Genomic DNA, 21,797 nt, shown 5'->3' on the forward strand with positions numbered 1-21,797 from the left:
TAGTAATAGCATTTATTGAGCAGTTAATAAGAACTACAACTTCACATGAAAAATTTACTGGATATACTAAAATGAATTCTAAATGGCTTCAAGTGCTAAGTTGTGAGAGAAATTGAGGAAGGCAGAGAGGATTTGGAAAAGGGTGAGAGGTCAAGGGAGTGAAAGAATATAAAATAACTACATAAAAGCTTTCTCTAATACATGAATTAGAATTCAGAAGTACTTATAACTATCAACACTCACAGAAGGAATAATAAAAGAAAGTATAAAAGTTACCTACATAAAATCTGCAAATTACATTAAAATCAAAATTTACCTGTTAAAATAGGAAAATGTTTATATTCATAGGCAGGGAACTTAATTATAATATCCTGAAAAATTAATATTATTTACCCCAGTTTGTTCATTTGTAAATCAACAGTCATGACAAATTGTAGATCAGAAGTTTGTGGGATTTGATTACACAGGAGTGTATAACAATGTTATTTTTATTATTGTGAAATGCACCCTAATATAAAATATGAGCTTTGGACAGCATAAAAATATTATATCATAATGTAGCAAAGAGTTAACTCAGAAACTCTGGGTGGTCTTCAGGTCAGCACATTCCATGGGAAGGTTTTCTCCTTGCCTAGTTCCTGGGAGGTAAACCCTAAGCCCTTAGAATATCCTGCCGGTACCCTTGACAAGAATATCTTTGTTTAGCTGGATGCTGTGGACCATGGCAATTCATGCTAATGATGTGATTTATGGTAGGGTCTAGAGTCAGTGTGACCTCTCAAGGGGCTGCAAACTAAAGATTCATCTCATGGGCAGTCTGCCACATCTATGCAACCAAACTCCAGGACAAACCTTGATATTACTTCTCAAGCCATTTGCTCTAGTTATCAATACTTTGCATGTATTTTAACACATTGCGTTTTGGCAAATTAAGCATCATCTACACAATTCCACTGGGAGAGAACAACTTTAAAATGGACCTTCTGCCTACTGGTCTGCTCTGTTTGTCCTTCATGACTTTAATCTAAGTCCTTTTATGGTAATAATCTGTTAATATGAGTAAAATAATTTAACTGAATTTTGTAAGCCCACCCAACAAGTCAATTACACTGATGTGGTGTTGCAAAAATCCCCAACTTCTTAATCTAATGAAAAGTACCATAGTTATTATGGGCTATGGTCTAAGATCAAAGTACCTTACTTTAACAAACTATTGCTCATCAGGGTCATATAAAGTATATTAAATATGGGCTGGAGAGATGACTTAGTCGTTAAGCTGCTTATCTACAATGCCTAATGACCTGGGTTTAAATAAGCCAGAAGCACAAAGTGGCACATGCATCTGGAGTTTGTTTGTCCTGACTATAGGCCCTGGCATGCCCATACTCACTCTCACTTTATCTGCTGTATCTCTCTGCTTATAAATAAACTATTTTTAAAAATATACTGAATATGGTGAATATGGACATATGGGTGGTGTTTTCAACAAACTGCTAATTTCATAAACAAGTCATAAGGTATTTTTACATGTAAAATTATCATTTTAGACATTATCATAATGAATTATGAAAATTCTATTTCTTTCATGGGCATACATTAACTCATTTTAAAGAATAAAAACATCTCTTTGTCAAAAAATATTTACTAAGTAAAACTAAAAATCCCCTGAGCTATTGTACAAAAATGAAATAAATTTTGAAAGTAAATAAAAATGCCTTGGTTCAATTCATTTATTTCTTCTTTTAATAGTAGAGTCTAGTTTTTACTTTTGTATAATAATTACATATATTTTAAAATTGGTAATTTCTCAAGGAATCAAAACCACACTATTCTTGGCATTGTATCTTCTATTTGCATTATTAAGAGAAAGAAATTTTATCCTCTTCAATTATTCAAATTGTTGACCTAAGATTTATTTTTATTTGACTCATTTTGAATATTCAGCTAAATACTAATTTCTGAGAAATTCTAGAAGCCAGTTCAGGCTAAGAAATATAAATATATGCTTCCCAGATCAGTTTAAAATATTTTATGTTTAATCCAGAGCAGATAAATCTCCTACATGAGATTGAAAATATAATTAGAAACCTTCACAAAAGGAAAAGCCCAGGACCTGATAGATTCTTAGCTGAATTCTGTAAAACCTTCATGAAAGAACTGAAAAAACTTTTTTCTCAAGCTCTTTAACATAATTGGAGAACAGGGAATGCTCCCCAACTCCTATGAAGGTAGCATCCCACTATTACTGAAACCAGACAGAGATCCAACAAGAAAAGAAAACTATAGACCTATATTCCTGATGAACTTAGAAGTAAAAATACTGAACAAAATCCTCACAAACAGAATTCAGCAACATATCAAAAGCATCATCTATCTTGATCAAGTAAGCTTCATCCTAGGGATGCAGGGATGGTTCAACATACAGAAATTGATTAACATAACACACGACATAGATAATAAACACAGGAACCGCTTGATCATTTAAAATGATGCTGAGAAGGCCTTCAACAAAACACAGCAACACTTCATGATTATAATGCTGAAAAGACTAGGCACAGGGGATTTATTTCTCAACATAAAAGGCTATAAACAAAGCATGTAAAACCCAATAATACTTAAAGAGGGAAAAGACTCAATTGGCTCCCACTGAGAATAGGAACAAGACAGGGGTGCCCACTCTCACCACTGATCTTCAACATAGTACTAGAACTCCTAACGTAGCTATAAAACAAGAGAAAGCTATAGAAGGGATACAAATTAAAAAGGAAAGAGTCAAACTAAACTTATTTTTAGATGACATGATCCTATACATAAGCAACCCGAAAGAGTCTATAATAAGACTTCTAGAAGTGGAAAAATCCTTCAGCAAAGTGGCAGGATACAAAATGAACATGAAAGTCAGTAGACTTTCTACACACAAATGACAAACATACAGAAAAAGAAGTCAGTAAGGCTGTGTTTTTTCAATAGCAAAAAAAAAAAAAAAAATCAAACAATCCATCAATCAAGTACCTTGGAATACAACACTAACCAAGGAACTGAAAGAACTATATAACGAAAATATAACAACACTCAAGAAAGAATTTTAAAAAGGACATATGAAGATTGAAGGGCCTTTCATGTTCCTGGATAGTTAGAATTAATATTGTGAAAGTGGAAATTCCACCAAAAGCAATATACAGATTGAATGCAATGCCAACAAAAATCTCAGCATCATTTTTCACAGAGGTATAAAAATAATCTCAAAATTTACATGGAATGGCAGAAGGACTCAGATATCTAACAATATCATTAGAAAAAGAAACTCCTCTGGAGGTATTCCATACATGACCCAAAAAATCTATACTACAAAGCCATAGTAACACAAACAGCATGGTATTGGAATAAAAAGAGACATGTAGACTAATCGAACAGAATTGAAGATTAAGCCCTTAGTTCAAGTAACTACAGTTACTTGATCTACAAAGGAGACAACAACTTACACTGGAGAAAAGATAGCATCTTTAATGAATGGTGCTGGACAAATTGGATAACCACATTTAGGAAAACGAAACTAGATGTTCCTCTCACCATGCATAAAAATCAACCACAAATGGATAAAAGACATCAATATTAAAAACTGAAACTCTTAAATGACTAGATGAAAAAATAGAGGCAACTCATCATGATAAATGAGTGGGATAAACTTCCTGAACAATACCCAAGTAGCTCAGGAAATTAAACAATTAACCAGTAGGATCTCATGAAGCTAAAATGCTTTTGTACAAACTTACAATAAACAGACTACACACAGAATGGAAGAAAAAAAAACTGCCAGCTATACCACTGAGAGAGGGCTAATATCTAGAATCTACAAAGAACTCAAAAAACTATACAATACAAAAAATCACAATCCACTCAAAAACTGGGGCACAGAACTGAATAAGGTATTGTCAAATGAAGAAATACAAATGGATAACACCTACATAAGAAAATGTTCCACATCCTTAACCATTAGGGAAATGAAAATTAAAACAACTATGAGATCCACCTTACTCCAGAAAGGATAGCAATCATTGAAAAATCAAATGGGAATAAATGGTAGTGAGGATGCGGTGAAAGAGGAACCCTCATTCACTGCTGGTGGAAGTGCAAACTCATACAACCACTACAGAAATCAATATGGAGACTCCTGAAAAAGATGAACATGGAGCTATCAATTTACCCAGTCATTTCTCTATTGAGCATCTACCCTAAAGACTACTCTTCACTGTTGAGATATTTGCTCAACCATGTTTCTAGTTGTTCATTTCAAAATAGCTAAGAACTGGAATCAACCAAGATGTCCATCATTTGACAAATGGATAATGAAGACATGATGAATATGCACAATGGATTTCTACTCAGCAATATGGAAAAACTGATATAACAAAATTTCTAGGAAAATAGAAGGACTTAGAACAGATCATACTAAATGAACTCACATAAGTACAGAAAGAAAAATGCCACATATTCTCCTCATCTGTGGTTTCTAAACTGGAAGAGCTTGAATTCAGGCATATTTGACAATCAACTTAGGGACAAATAAGAGGGATGGAAGGGTTTGGGTGGAGGGGAATGGGAAAATGGGAGGAGAGATATATACAAGACCAAATCCAATATGAATTGCTACTGTAGAAAACTTCCTCCTGGACAGCATATTAAAAGATTTGATCACTAGGAGCACGGAAGTGTCATCTGGTAAGAAGTGTCCTGGAGAGGGTGGGATGAAGTCTAACCCTCAAATATTTAGCTCTGACTTGTAACTGCCAGTGTCAGAAATTGGATTCAATCTACGTTGAGCTATTGATCCACTGGAGAGACTTACATGGCGTCCAAAAACAAGGCAGGCTTCTGCCAAAGCACTTGACTACCCTCAAGAGGAGAAAGAGAAGACACTACAGCTGAAAACACCACATGCTGCCAATGCAGAACAGCCAGAGATCAAGCTGAATCTGGAAGGAAGCCAGCTCCCATATGGTTGGTCTGTATATTGTTGAAAAGCATGACATGAGCTAATGGGGGAAAATAGCCAACAATATTGTGAACAAGCAGAGGACTCTGCTATATAAAAGCAGCCAGCGTGACAAGATAATCATAACCTGTGCAATAGTGACACACAGCCTAGGAGAGTAACCAATGGCTCTCTGATTGGCTAAGAGATCTGCTCAGTAGAAAGGAACCCATAGCTGGAACAGGGAACCAAGTCACAATCCTATGGAAACCACAATTATGGATGCCAATGATAAGCTCCCACTAGTCTTCAGTGAAAAGAGAGGCTATACCCATCAAAACATCTGTAAATTAAAAATGCTTATCCCCTCTAACTGATCCTGATCTCACTCTCCATTGGAGAATCTGCTTTTCTTTTTCAGAAAGCAGTGAAAATCAAGGACTACTAAAATAGATAGCTGGCTTCCTGTCAGCAGATGAACCACCTTTCTCACAGCAGCTAAGGCCCAGGTGAAACCATAAAGGAAGTAGCTAGATTAGTAAAAGTGCTGCTTCCATGGCTAATTTGAAAACCTGCACCAGGGTGATGGAGACAGACACTGAAGATACTCAAAATGAACCAAAGCAGAAATCCAGAAACTGCTGAGAGCTCAACACTAAAGTAGACTTGAAGCACACCTGCTAAGTCTCAAGGAATTTTGTGGAAGAGGGCAGGAAGAATGTAAGAGCCACAGGTGTGAGGGAATATCCAGAGGCATTGCCACCCCCTCTCCCACACACAATGATTGATTGCTGCACTCACAACTCATAACCCACAACTCCTTGGTGAATAGCAGCAATCCCACTCTCCTTAGTGGGGGCATAGAAGGAAATGATGACACCAACAACAAGAAGTATTTATACAAGCTTTCTGCATAATGAAAAGTTTTAGCTGGGCGTGGTGGCACAGGCTTTTAATCCCAGTACTCCGGTGACAGAGGTAGGATGATTGACATGAGTTCGAGGCCACCCTGAGACTCCATAGTAAATTTCAGGTTAGCCTGGGCTAGAGTGATACCCTGCCTCGAAAGAAAAAAAGTTTTAAAAATGTAATGTGTTACTATAAAGATATTTTTGAATTGAAATGATTGAATGAGGCCATTTTAAAATAGTGGCTGGCATAACTATAGTCAATAATTTGCTGAGGCTCTAAAAGACTGTTTCTATCTATACAATTTGCCAACTGAAAAAGAAAATATTATGAAAAGTAAAATAAAGGTTTATTATTAAGAAACTGACTCAATCAACTATACTTTGCAGAAAAGTGTCCACTGTCTATGTGATGAATATATATCATAATTTAATGATTTATGAAGATTCCCACTACTTAAGGGGAAATGAGTATATGAACATTTAAAATATATCTTCTTTCATTCCTCCTTTTACAGTAATGGATAACAATCATTTTTATATAAATCTCTTCTCCCTTTAATTAGATATTTATGAAGATAAAATTATTTTTTGCTTTGTTAGCAATATCTAACATTAAGAAAACAGCAGTCACTGCTTCTGAGATAAACATTACTTTCTGAAGAGAAATCTTAGTGACTAATTATTTAAACATATATAATATACCCTGGTCCTAATCCACCTACTATATACATCCCTTTGGCATATGTCTATTGATCTGGTATACAGTTTAATAAAAATCAAACAATATTTTTGTTTCATTTTGTCCATTCCAATCTGAGTTTTCTTGGTTTCAAATATATTTATTTCTATTACATTAAGGGAAAGAGGCATTTCTCAAATTGCCTCATCTAGCATTTGTTCTAAACAGTTGATCTTCAGCCAGACTTTGGATGTTAAGAACTGAGATTTTTTTGTGGTTAGCTTCTTTAATCAATGTTGTTCCTATCTATTAGAATAAAACACTGATTGAAGAAGTTGTTTTGATATTTGTTTTAAATATCTGGATTTATGGTATTTTAAAAAATATTTCCATCCATTAATGAAAATGTAACTGATTGCTTATATATCAAGCTGTTAAAGCATAATCCAAATTTGAAAGTTATTCACAAAGTAATGGCTATTTCATTTTTCTTTCCTCTAAACATTATCATTATCATCTTTCTCTCAAATAATGTCTATAGGTTTTTCTACTATAACCAAATTTAAACTATCTTGAAATTATTAAAATTCTATTAGAATTAAGAATCTAAAGCCCATTATTCCCAATTATAATATTAAAGGCAGTTATTAGTTTTTATAGTTTTATTAAAAGTTGATGATTTAAAAGTATATTTCTGAGGTTTTTTTTTTTCCTCATTTTTTCCCTGTTCTTAAGTAACAGGCTAACTCCTTGTATTCTGATAAATCTACAGAAGACTGGAAAATTTCATGGAAGAAACCCAAAATATATTAATATACTTAAGAATAATGAGATAAGATTGGTGTGGGAAAATAGGATTGCATCCCACCATTGAAGAAGCAGAGCAGGAGGAATGAGTTCAAAGCCAGGCAGTACTACATTGTGGTATCCTTTCTCTAAAGACAAAAACCAAAAAACACACTAACTTAAAATCAATCATATTGAGGGCTGGAGAGATGGCTTAGTGGTTAAATGCTTGCCTGTGAAGCTTAAGGATCCTGGTTCGAGGCTCGATTCCCCAGGACCCACATTAGCCAGATGCACAAGGGGGCACATGCATCTGGAGTTCCTTTGCAGTGGCTGGAAGCCCTGGCGCACCCATTCTCTCTATCTGCCTCGCTCTCTCTCTGCCTGTGTCTGTCACTCTCAAATAAATTTTTAAAAATCTTTTAAAATCAATCATGTTGAAATTGTTACAAGTGTTAATACTGAAAAAAATACTATGAATATGAGATGATACATTTTATATTATTTTAATTTATCTAACTGGCAAAATTTCAAAAAAGCATACACATAATAAACATACACAGTTTTACCAATGAAATTATTTTAAGAAACAAATCATTGCTAATAGTGTCCTAGTTGTTAAAGTGGATTATAGATACTTTATAATATTTAACTTTTGATATCTAATGATACAGATTTAATCACTCATATGTACTTGAATAAGTCATGATCTGTATGAAAGTTTCATTTTATACTTCATTCTATTTCAAATTTCCCTGACCTATCATCGTTAACTCAAGTGCCTATACAGTCCAGGAAGATATAATGAAATTAAATGAATGTATGATTGCAATTTTTATATTGTCTGGAAATGTGTAGTGAAACCAGTAAGTCATTATGAACTGATTGTCTTGATAAGGATTTCAATCATATAATAAGATTTTATTCAAAGTGTCATGAATGGTTGAAAATTTCAAAAAAAATTATCTTGTTACTTAGATAGTTCACTTCTTTCTGAGTTTACTGAAGTTTCAAAGACCCTGAGTTACCAAGGGAAAAAAGGATACTAATGCAATTCAATAACCCAAATTAACAAATTGTTTTCCATATAAAAATATATACATATATACATTTATACAGTAATGGTTTTTACTTACTTGTGACCCATTTCGTGAGCAATTGTGAATGCAAGGTTCAGACCATTGTCTTCAGCAATAATACATTTTCTCTTTTCACTACACATGCCATTCAAGTAAGCTATCCCTAAAAAAAAAATCAATATTAAAGATCACATACCTGATTTAAACAGAAAATATCTATAACTAAACTCTTGTAGGAATGATGAGTTTTACCACTCAAATACATTATTATTAAGCTGTAAAATTTAACCTTTAAGTGAACTTGACAGATTGCTCAGTGGTTAAATGTGCTTACTTGCAAAGCCTGATGGCCTGGGTTTATTTCCCTAGTACCCATGTAAAGCTAGAAGTACAAAGTGGTGCATTCATCTGGAGTTCCTTTGCAATAGCAAGAAATCTTGACATACCTATTCATTCTTGCTCTCCCTGTTTGTTTGAAGGAAATATGGCAATCACAAACATTAATATCCTTTCTAATTTTATACTTTTAATGATCTATTTTGTATTTTATCCAATTTTAAAAATGTATACTTTAAAATATATAACATATAAATATATGTGTTGTAGTCACAACTTATAAGATGTAAATAAAAAACATGAATTGCATTAAGTACTTTTCATCTCATGTAAGGAACTTAATTTCAAAGGAATACCAAAGAAACCAAATTACATAAGACAGTCTTGAACTTATATTCATCTTTCAGTTAACAACATTATGCATTTATATACTATGAACTACTATAAATGTACTATTTGAATAATTGAAAAGGCTTCCTCTTAAAATATATTGGTTAATAAGATTGTCTGTTGTTAGAGTAACTGATAGTGAAATACTATTTTTTTTAAAAAAATATTTAATTATTTAAGCGAGAGAGAGAGGCAGATAGAAAAGAGAATGGGCACACCAGGGCCTCTAGCTACTGCAAATGAACTCCATACATATGGACCACTTTGTACATCTGGTATTACATGAGAACTGGGGACTCGAAGTTAGGTCCTTAGGTTTTGTAGGCAAACACCCTAACTGCTGACCCATCTCTCCAGCCTGGAATACTCTTTAAAGTAGAAATTTTAGTTGACCTTTAATTTAACATATCAGGGTAGAAGAATCAAATGTATTTTCTGGGGGTAAAACAGTCAGAACATCTTCTTATGTCAGAAGATTTTTCTGTTAAATTTCTCTATAAAACCTCTTTTTTGCCTTGATATAAGAAGAGTAACCTATCTTAATGGAGCATTAAACATTCCTTGATCATATGAAAATAAAAGACCAATCAGAGGCTAACTGTCCTCTGAAAATACTAACCAAGTTTCATTGTAGTTAGCATACTGATATATATTGTTAGTTCAAAATTTATTACAGGATTAACTTGTGTCTTTACATCTATTCCTGACAACTAATACCATCAACCTTCCCATTCAGATTTAAATTTACCTGGCATGGACTACCAACATATCTTATATTTGTGGACACATATTAATAATTTTTACACTTTGAGTAACATATTTCCCCATACTAAGTAATATTGGAATTTGTGTCTAACTTTTATCTTTGTACCTCTTTGTACATGTTTCTAGTCTTACCACAGTAGCTATGTGCTAGTGTTAAGCTCCTTATTTTTCCTTTGCACATTTTCAGGAATAACTACAGGTTCATAATTTCCAACAACATACGCTGTAGGATTTTTTTTAGAGATGTAGTTTATTCACTTAAGAATATTACATAGGGCTGGAAAGATGGCTTAGCAATTAAGGGGCTTGCCTGCAAAGCCAAAGGACCTTGGTTCAATTCTGTAGGATCCTCGTAAGCCAGATGCACGAGGTGGCACATGCAACTGGACTTCATTTGCAGTGGCTGGAAGCTCTGGCATGCCCATTCTGTTTCCTTCCCTCTCAAATAAATATGTAAATATATATATTTTAAGAAACATATTACATGTCCAAGATAAAGCAATTGACATATGAACATGCATCCAAGATAAATGACTGGAAGATAGTTTTGTGTTTTTTTTTTTTCCTCTGAAGAAAATCAAAAGCCTGAAATTTCCTTAGAGGAAATAAGCACGGACTACTTAATATAAATGAGTGAGAGAAAATGGTTTTCAACTAAGGTGGGAAAGTAGCAAGATGCCCAGTGGAAGGACAGTCTCCCTAATGCCTGAAAGGAAGAAGAATAATGCATGGATTCATTGGTGGTGAGGATTTGTTGTTCAAGTGTGGAAGAAGAGCCAAAGGGACTGTACGGACCGTCAAGTTGAGAATCAAAGAAGAGACAGGCATATAAGGGCTCCTCATGTCTAAGCAAAGGGTGAAAGAACAGAAGCTTGACATTTGGAGGATATCACACAATATTAGGCAGAATGGAGTGTCTCGTTAGTGAAGAAAGACAGCAGGAACTTCACAGAAAGGTTCTGTGGGGCTGGAGAGATGGCTTAGCTGTTAAGTGTTTGCTGGCAAAGACAAAGGACCCAGGTTCAATACCCCAGCACCCAGGTAAAGCCAGATGCACAAGGTAGTGCATGCATCCGGAGTTTGTTTGCAGTGGACAGAGGCCCTGGTGCAACTATTCATTTTTTTTTTCTCTCTCTCTCCCCTCTCTCCATCTTTCTCTTTCTCTCTCTCTCTCAAATAAATAAACAAAAAATAAAATAAAATACTTTAAAATGTTTCTGTTTATTGCAAATAGAGTAGAATTTAAGGATATAAGATGTCAGAGACTTTCCATATGTGACTGGGTCTCGTCATCTAGATAAAAGTCAAAGAATTAAATAATAGTGGGTGAACAAGAAATTGCACATGAGTACAATTATCGTAGAAAGGTGGGAAAGTGAGCCAACGTCATAGAAAATGTGGGAGACTCCATATCAATGAAACGTCGCTGTGCTATGGCAAAGGGTAAGAGCTGCAGCTGCAAACTGAGTGCTAAGAAGCAAACTGAGGGGAGGTTCTGGGGTGGAACCAGAAAGCCAGGGGATGCGACACTACTGAACCCCTCCTGCATCAGCGCTATGACACAGGGAGGAGAAAGTCATTTCCTTCGGAGTTCCAGACAAAAGAAACCGACAACCACAAAGTTAGAGGAAATCATTCATTATTGTGAGTTATATAAACATAGGGTGATAATATTCTGATTTACAATATGAGGTCATTAATACTTTAAAGTATGATGTGTGCAATATAATGTGTTCGAGTGATGAGTATATATTTCCCTAGAGGAATGATCACAGCTATACTGAAAAGGCACACTGCTAGATGTTCAGCGTAGGTCAAAGTAAGTGCATGCTATAGTAATTACATGTACAGAGGAGGTCAAAGTAATGGTAGTTATGGTAACTTACTAATAGCAGTAAAATTATGTGGTAAGACTGTGTGAATTTTCTTCTTTTCCATTTCTAAATGCATGTGCTTATTATGGCTGTAAAGTGAGAAATTTAAAGACTTAGAGTGATAATGTCTGTAAGAACTGACTCACAATTGAAACCTCTCATGAACCAGGGTGAGGTTTAACAACTAAAAACAACTCTCTACTCTGATTCTTCTTCTATGCAAGTATAAAGTTAGTAACTTCAACTAAGACTCGATAAATCTGAAATTCATTTTTCGTACACTTGGCAGATCAAGGGGTTTTTCCTTGCCTTGAATGTTATAGAGAGTAATTGTTACCATGGCTAATTTAAATGACTTACATTATTCAGTTTTAAAAGGCCATGCATTTCAGTCCCTTCTTAGCATCCATCTGTTTCTTCTTATAACAAGGGACAAAATTACAAGGGGAGAGGATTTAACACAGCTGTTATTAAATACAGATATAATATAGAGCCATTTCAAAGCACTCTTAATGTAAGGAATTCTTGAAATGTAAAGAAAACGGAAACTAGTTTCTCATTTAAATTGAATCAAGCAATGAACAAGAAGCCAAAAACATCTCTCCATTGGAAACCAAAGATAGCTAAGGCAGGATAAGACACATCTTGTGAAGATTATCAGAGATGCCAGAAACCCCAAAGGGTACATTTATAAAATGTTAAAATCAATAACAAACCCATAGAGAAATCAGAGTTCACATAAGGCCAGGCAGGTAAATATCCTTACGACTGTCTTCTAAGTCCAGCACTGTTACTTTTACACCCAGCTAGACTACCGGAGTTCCAAATCTTGGCTTTCCTCATAGGAAGTTCCACTGCAGCTTCAGGAAAATTATCTAGGCTTCAACCACACCCTCTAACTTATTTACCTGTGAGTCTTACATTTCCTTGAGATCAAAAACGGGATCAAATATATAAGATGTGCTTTGCAGTGACAGCACAAGTATACCTTTTGGAGTGAGCCTGGCACACTACATCTTGTAATATGGTCACGCATTCATGAAGATATACGTAAGACAGTATGGTAGAATAAAAAAAGAGAAACCAGAAAAAAATAAAAAGAGCAAGAAAGGCTTTTTGAGAGGGACACAATGAACTGTGTAGGCCAGTGTCAGACAAGGGAAGGCAAGGCAGGAAAGCACAGTGCATGAAGTACTGAAGAAGTGAGGGAGGCGGGTGCTGATGAGAGTAGACACTCTTCACGTGGAGGAGGCTTAAGTTCACTAAACACACAAGCTCGGTAGCCTGGCCTGACATCGAAACTATATTTACCATATCCAGAATACAGACTGTGATAAAACAATTACTTATGTGAAATTCTCTGCAACAAAGATTAACACAATTTGGATCAATGTGGGCCTTAAGAAAAAAACAAAAACAAACAAACAAAGCAAAAAAAAAAAAAAAAACCTTTTTTCATCCACTGACCAGAACAACCTGAAATGATTTAATGACTCGGATAATCTAAAATCCATTTGCACAACTGTTGTATTAAAATTGGGTTGGGAACATATTTGATAAAGGAGTAATCCGCCCACTCGTCTGCTTATTACCTGACGACTGACTACAGAGGCAAGATGATTATCTAGGATTATAAAATTACATTATACAAATAATGAGTTTGATATCAATCTACTTACACACATTTTACAATACTGATTCAGATTCTCTTAAATGCTGAAGTAGTTTAAAATATCATCAGCTGTGCAGGTTCTCTAAGTACCAGGGAACAAAGAGTTCTGACACAACACAAAATGCACAGAACAGTGAAGGCCTGGAATAAACAAGGAAGATGACTGCATCGAAATCCAAGCACTGCTTGTTGGTTTCTCAGCACAATCATTTTCTGAAAATCATTTTTTAAAAACTTTTTAAGAGCACAAGAAAGCTTGAGGGAAAGGACATTGCCAAGTATGATAATAAGATTTCAAAACTGGGCTGGGGAGATGGCTTAGTAGCTAAGGCACTTGCTTGCAAAGACAAAGGAGCCAGCTTCAATTCACTAGGACCCACGTAAGACAGATGGACAAGGAGGTACATGCATCTGGAGTTTGTTTGCAGCAGCTTAAGGCCCTCTCACTCCCATCATCTCTCTCTTCAGACAGTGATATTTTAAACAGCCATATGCCAAACCTTAGAACTCTGAATAGCAGAGAACCCCCATGTGGACCATGACCAAACACAGTCTCAGCACTAACTCAGGCATCTCTATTCCCCTCCACGGCCCAGCAAATGATGCACAAGAGGGCTTGGAAAGGCATAAGAGCCAGAATATAGGGACAAGTACTGTGGAACACCATCATCCAGGCATGGTGAGGCCATTGCATTCATGAACTCTTCCTGATGGTTGTAACCTGCACGAAGATCCATACAAAATTGTGCCAATTAATATTCTGTCTGATGTTGGAGAAGGGTATGAGGTCATCATTCCTCCCAGAGGAGTTTTGGGCAGTTAGTGGTGGCTGAAGGGTGGTGAGACATTTTATGTCGGGGTACAGTCACTGGTAGGACCCATGTGCTCTGGTAAGTAACCTCTGCCCATCCTCATGTAAGCAACCTTAATTTAACTCAGAGGAACACACCTATACCACAAGAAAAAATAAAGAGGCACCAATGTAGAAAAGGAACTAATTAGGAAGGAGAAGGGGTTCATAGTAAAGGGGATAGGGATAGGGGAATTGAGACAAGATAGTGGGAGTGGACTATGATCAAAATGCATGCATATCCTATGTTCTCTGTTTTCCAAGTAATATTTAAGTTGAGATCTGGACATGGCTCAAAGTGCTTGCATTTTCTGCAGGCAGCTGGAAGGAAGTTCTAGATAGAATATTAAATAAACAAAATTATCATAAGTAAAAATGCAAACTGATTACAAAAGTACATTATGTCCTCATATAAAATTGTCCATAGTAAAAGAAAAATGGGAAAGTGAACCACTTCTGATATCTTCTCTAGGAGACAGGGTGTTATATAAGTGTCATGGGTTTCAGGGCTGCTCACATACACTAGGCACTTCCAAATCCTTGGAAAAATTCTAGATGAAATATTAAAATAATACAGGAAGAAGCAGGTGGAAGATGATTCACATAAACGTTTAGACACATCGGGCTCATCCAAAAGATGAAAAGAATGTCATGTTCAAGAAGGCTTTCAAAAATAGATTTTTCAAGCCAGAGAGATGGAAGCCTAAAGACGTAGGTTCAACTCCCCAGAACCCATGCAAGCCATATGTACATGGTGGTGCATGTATCTGGAGTTCATTTGCAGTGGTTAGAGACCCTGGAATGCCCTTTATCTCCCTAATAAGTAAATAAAAATTTAAAGCAAGATTTTTTTTTCTTTTGTTGTTTGTACTTTAAGCTCTAATGTGACCCACAACACTGAGATTTTCCTGCCTCCTCCTTATTCAGTGATGAGAAGGCTGTCTTCTACGTGGGGAGAATAATTTGGAACTTTTATGTCTGCAAGGTACCTTCACATTGCTGGGACAAAACACCTGACTAGAAGCAGCTGATAGGAATAAATGGTTTTATTCTGGCCTATAATCTCAAACGGAAGTTTAACCATGACAGGGAAAGGAGGGTAGAACACAGGCTGGGCCTCACAGTTTGACGCAGAAGCTGACAGGAAGAAGCAAGAGAGAACTGAGCTCGGGCAAAGAGGGAAGCTGAGCTGTGATATTGCAGAGCTTACCCCCAGCTACACGCCTCTTCCAGAAAGGCTCCATTGGCTGAATTGCCACTAGCCGGGAAACAGGTACTCAAAAACCACCAAAGATTCAAACCACCGCAGGAAGTTTTGCATGACTGCCATTCTAGACTGCTCTACTTTGCATGAGTTTATATATCCCTCTCATGCAAGCATGAGGTTAAGTGTCGATTTCAGAAGATGAAACTCTGAAGTCCTTAGAGAGTTTAAATCAAACCAGATTCTGCTATACTTGCTTGTGGTTTGGGGTATATCATTTATAAGTCAATAAAACACAATAATTGAAATTCTTAATTTAGTGTTCACTGAAACTAAAATATACTGTGGCACATGGGACGAACTGAAAAAGTCACAGTGGATAGCTTACACATCTAGTTCTTATAAGTCAGTAAGAGGAATTTTACTGTTGAGTCTGTGTGAACAAACACAGCTGGAAATTGTTATTCTTCCCATGTTAAAGGGTAAGTCAGAGGTCATAGCTCTCGGTATGACAAACAAAAGAAATGAATTGGGATAAATAATTTCTGCCTTGGAGATTAACAAACTGTCAGGACTTAAAAAAAAACAGGTAAGATGAATCATGGCTCAAGACTTTTGTGAGGTAAGTTTAAGGAAACAGACTGAAAAATTTGAGTGTTCTGGTTGTATATAAATCAGGAATTTTGGCTTACATGATTTTATAATGTTTTACTGTACTTATGTCCTTAAGGCATTAAACAGAGACACTCAAAACTAAAAATGTGATACTACCTAAAGTTGTCAAAACTGCTTTCTTAGTTTGCTAGTTAAGCAAGCTAAGCCTTGTTTCACGGCATTTAAACTACAAAGCAGTTTACATTTGAAATCAGCTTGACAGTATCCTTCTTTCCATACCAATTTTTAATAATTTGCTACTTTTCATATATTTCTTTTTAGTCAGTATGGTCAGCTTTTTAACCCAAGTCATGTCATATCTTTTTACAGGCTAGAGAAATCTGAAAGGTGTAATAATAATTTTAAAATAATTACAACTGCAAATATTTGTTTGTAAACTGTGATTATCAATGTTTAAAATGGCATTTTGGCATAATTTGCAAGTAAAAAGACAAGTGACAACAACACTAGGTGTATTTGTAAGATTTTAAGCTTTTATCTTCAAAAAATATTTGATGCTTTCTTTCTAAAATCCTGACTGGAATTTGATGATAGTTTTTCCAAAACCTGTCTTATACAAGAAAACCAAGCAGCAAAATAGGGACACAGGTGTTAGGAGTCTATGCTTGCATCCAAACTCATCCAGTTGCATGCTTGAAGCAGGTTTCAAATTTTGAGCACCAACTTATAACTCAATAAAGCTGTTTTGAGAGCTGGTCTAAAATGAGGGATTGATGCTCTTATGTTAAGGAATATGTTTGTACTCCAGCATCAGGTTTGGCTTTGTTACTGATGGACAACTTGTTCCATTTTCTGAGATGCAGTTTTCCTAATATTGAAATTGGGATAATTTCCCTTAGGAATGCTGAGTGCTGAACACAGGGTTGTTAACTTCTCAATGTTCCTCAGAACAACCCTAATGCACAGTACAGGACAACTTGGAGAGTTTTCTAAGTAAGAATGTTTCCATTCCCTAAAGATACTTAAACATCCTTTCAAATTCCAGGGTTTAATATATCCACTAATGCATTTTCCAATAGAAATGAGATGGTATCATTAAAATCATTTTTATTTTTGTTGTTTATTTTTATTTATTTTCATTTGAGAGTGACAGACAGAGAGCAGGAGGCAGAGAAAGAGAGAGAGAGAGAGAGAGAGGGAGAAAATGGGTGCACCAGGGCCTCCAGCCACTGCAAACAAACTCCAGATGCGTGCGGCCCCTTGTACATCTGGCTAACGTGGGTCCTGGGGAATAGAGCCTAGAACCAGCGTCCTTAGGCTTCACAGGCAAGTGCTTAACCACTATGCAATCTCTCCAGCCCTAAAATCATTTCTAAAGTATTGTTATTTTTATTTGAAACAGAGAGAGACAGGGGAGAGAGAACGAGAGAGAGAATGGGCATGTCAGGGCCTCTAGCCACTGCAAATGAATTCCAGATGCATGTGCCACCTTGTAGATCTGGCTTATGTGGGACCTGGAGAGATGAACCTGGGATCTTAGGCTTCACAGGCAGGCACTTTAACCACTAAGCCATCTCTCCAGCCCTGAAATCAATTTTTAACTATAAAAAATAAATATCTTGAGATAAAAATCAACTTAAGAACAATCACTTTTGATGACATTTCCTAAGAATTTTTGTGCCCAAATCTTATCTCTGCAACATGTCTGCTTGGTTTATGTTTCACAGTGCTAGACAACAGCAGCCAGGAATTAAGGAGGATAAAGTCATCTTTGCTTCTGTTGTGAACCACAGGAATCTCATTTGTTCTCCTCTATTATAATTGTGCTCTGATAATGCCACAGGAAAGGAATCGTACAGAACATACCTTCTTGAGATCATCACTGTTCTTTCACTCATCATATATATCCCAAACAGTTAGATAAATCAACAGGAATATTTCATAATATGAATGTTACATTAAACTATTCATTTACTTGTTGAAGAGCATTGGAATGTCTCCAGCATGTAGCAGATAGGAACAAATCAAGTATAAATAAATATTAGTGACTAGGATTTGAGTGGACATTAAGCTTTTTTTTCCCCCTGAGGAAACTCCGTGGGGATGGGATTTTCTTCTTTAGGCTATTAACACAATTAAACCCATGGACTAATTTTCAATTATTGACCAGCCTTGTTTCCCTGAAATAACTAATCTTCTACTATTTTATTATCTTTTTATACATTGCTGGATTCAAATTGCTTATGTTTTTCATGAAATGCTGTTGTATAGTTTAATCATGTATACTTTAATTTTTTTTTTTGTCTGTTTTCTTGATTTGGTTACATAACATTAGAATAGCACCAGTTTCATGGACTGAATCAGGAAGGTTCTATGTTAAGCTTTTCTCTGAACAACATCAAGTAGACCAGTACCAATGAAACTTCCTTAATTTCTGTTGTAATGCATCAGTGAGATTTTCTTGCCCTGGAGATCTAATTTCTTGATAAAGTGCAAATTTATGCTCTATTACTTAAAAGACTCGGGTATCTAACTCATAATGGGCAAGTTATATCCATACATGCAATGGTTAGGGTTGAGAATAAACTGGTTAATAGCCAAAGTTATTGGGTACTTTTCCAAAACTCTTCCACTTTCTTGCAGCTCTCATCTCAGCGCTCCTCTGGGAAGTCCGAGGCTTACCTTTACTAGTGGGCTGTGTGGTTCTTAGCATTATGTCTGCTACCACTTCTAGGCAGTGCAAACCAGAGACAAAGCACCAAGCTGTTCAACTGTCTTCTTGGATCAGAATACTTCTCACCTGCGAGGAGGATTCATCTCAGACTTTTATGTTTCCTTTCCTGCCTCTGTTGCTGTTCTCACCACTATCTCTGTGGGGTTATGGAAGAAAGAAGCCTAGAATGAAGAGAACAGGGCTATGTTCTTCTAGAGTGATTTCCTCAACTTTCTCTGAGTATCATGGCCATTATTGTCCTGTGATCCTGAGCTGGGAGGATGGAACTAGAGACTTCTCTATGTTTTCCCTAATTAAAACTTCCGATTTTGAGCAGCACAGAGTCTAGAATGAGGATTACATATATAAAGAGAGAATGTTAAAGAAGTACATTGCCAATTAGGAAGTGTATCAAATAGCTATCTTCTTTGTAATCTGACTCCTACTTTTACTTTCAAAAATCTTCACATAATTGTTCCATTCTCCCAAGTTTTATAGTAGCATTTGATGTGATTAATGGGTGGACAGTATACACTCTTCTTTGCCTGAAACTAGACAGAAATTGGCTCTACATAAGAACTTAACTATCCACTGATGTTGTAGTTCCCAGCTTTGTCCAAGTAGGAGTTGGTAAAACCTTTCAGCGATATTCCATAATCGAGTGTGTGCTCTCAAAGGAGATAGTGGCACATTTAGCCTCTCATATTCCTCTTATTTTCTTATGGCCACAATGTGGGCATTTTTGCCTGGCCACATTTTCCTGCTGTAATTTGATGCTACAGACTAGAAAACAGTGGGGAAAAATAAATAAATTAATAAATAAAAGATAGGGCTGAACCCTTTAAAACAATGGTCTAAAGTGAACCTGTTCTCTTTCTAAGTTGATTATATTGGCTCTTTGTTCCAGTAACATCTAGCTTGCTAACACAGTGTTTGTTCTATATAGGTCAAAATAGCTAGCATCTGGGCTGGAGAGATGGCTTAGTGGTTAAGCGCTTGCCTGTAAAGTCTAAGGACCCCGGTTTGAGGCTTAATTCTCCAGTCCCATGTTAGCCAGATGCACAAGGGGCGCACACGTCTGAATTTCGTTTGCAGTGGCTGGAGGCCCTGGCGTGCCCATTCTCTCACCTCCCCGCTCTCCCCCCCCCACCTCTTTCTCTATCACTCTCAAATAAATAAATAAAAATGAACAAAAAAATTAAAATAAAAGAGCTAGCATCTTGTAATTTAAAGGAAAGTGCCTATGTTTTTCTAAATTGCAAAAGAGAGATCTCAAAATCTCATTATTCTCTAGGTATTACCACTTTATAGCAACTTTGGGACAAATACTAAGAACACTATTAATTGTTCTTATTACCATAGTAATAACAAAAAAAAAATGTAACTTTAGGTTGGAGAGATGGTTTAGTGGTTACGTGCTTGCCTGTGAAACTAGTTCAATGTTTGATTCCCAGTACCCAAGTAAACTAAATGCACAAGGTGGTGCATGCATCTGGAGGTCATTTGCAGTGGCTGGAGACCCCCTTGATGCACCCATTCTCCCTTTTTCCTCTCTCTCCCTCCTTCCCTCTTTCTGTATGTCTCTCTCAAATAAATAAATAAAAATAAAAACAAACATTTTTAAAAAGTAACTTTACTTATGTAAGTAGCAATTTCTCGTAATATTTACACTTTAAATAAATGATGTGTTAAATCTCTACTAATGTCAAAATAGGGTTTTCTGCAAATGAAGATTACTAAAGTGTAATGAGTGAACATTTTCAACTTTTGAAAAATAACTCAGAAACATCTTGATATTTAAGAGATATGTATTAGCACACTTGTTTAGATGCTTGATTGGTTAAAGCTCTAATCTTAAGGTGAAGTGAGGAACTATAATTAAATCTGTAAAACCCTTCACAACCTCACCTAGGTGAAGAGTTGGGTGAACAGCCCGGTGCAGAAAGAATCTTTGACTTCAGAATCCTGCCCACAACATGGAGGATATTACACTAGCATTTCTTTTAGGACATTTGCCTCATGCACCACCTAACACTTCACCCATCTCACATGGGCATTGTCTCCGTGAATTTCAGGCCTGACTCTACCTTATGTAAAATTATATCCATTTATGTATGATGCATGGTTCTAAGATGGTTAGGAATTTCTTCCACTGCAGTACATGTCTCACTAGAATGAGAGAGAAAGAACTTCAGTGTTATCATTGAATCCAGCACAGAACTTGGCATGGACTTGATATGGTAAATGTAGAATAAAAAGGCTTTGAGAGCCTTTCAATATTTAATTTTGCTACTAATTTACATAGACGGTAAGGTTGACATAGGAAAAAGTAAGCCTTATTTTCTTATGAAGGACAAAAGATTATGTTTATTTAAAACTGCATGTAAACTAATATTTGTTTTTCAGTACAAGGTGGTCCCAGGAGTGTCTTTAAATGCCCGAAAGCCTCTGAAATTTTCTCTGTGCTTTAGTAGCCACAATGCAAGAGAAAATGTCATTACTTTTAAATGAAAAATAAGCCACTAAAAAATTGCCTTACCTCTTCTCACCCAATAAAAATGATTACTTTTGCTGAAATGTGGTTTGGAAACTGTCTTGGTGTTTGGAAAATGAAATGTCTGGAGATTCTCACATGTAAAGTGTCAGCATAAAAGGGTTATTTTAATAAGTTTTAGTGTCTGAATGTGTTTCTTTCAGGTGGTTGCTTTGCAGGTGGCCTTTCTGCCTGATGAACAATTTGCAAGTGCATGAATTAAGAACACCAGGAGCACAGAATAAAAGACTGCATCATTCCAATCCAGTCAAATACAGATAAGGAGCATTTCTTAGGAACACTGTGCTATCTCATACTGAAGCACCTAGTCTCGACAATCACATGCAGGGAGGGGGAGGGCACCATCGAACTAGAGGTAGGGGTAAGATGACACTGTTTCTCTGTCAATTTAGGAAAA

The 21,797-nt window shown here is 36.0% G+C and overlaps 1 protein-coding gene across 1 annotated transcript in view; it reads right to left on the minus strand.

Moving 5' to 3' along the window:
- The window catches only part of Adamts19 (ADAM metallopeptidase with thrombospondin type 1 motif 19), a 220,340-nt gene that overhangs the window by 106,754 nt on the left and 91,789 nt on the right, over nt 1–21,797 (minus strand). Inside the window, exon 8 of the mRNA XM_045133955.1 lies at nt 8,485–8,590. Within this exon, the coding sequence (XP_044989890.1) occupies nt 8,485–8,590 (106 nt within the window). The remainder of the gene's footprint in view (nt 1–8,484; nt 8,591–21,797) is intronic.

The sequence above is a fragment of the Jaculus jaculus genome, chromosome 14 (assembly GCF_020740685.1).
Source record: "Jaculus jaculus isolate mJacJac1 chromosome 14, mJacJac1.mat.Y.cur, whole genome shotgun sequence".
NCBI classification, from domain to species: domain Eukaryota; kingdom Metazoa; phylum Chordata; class Mammalia; order Rodentia; family Dipodidae; genus Jaculus; species Jaculus jaculus.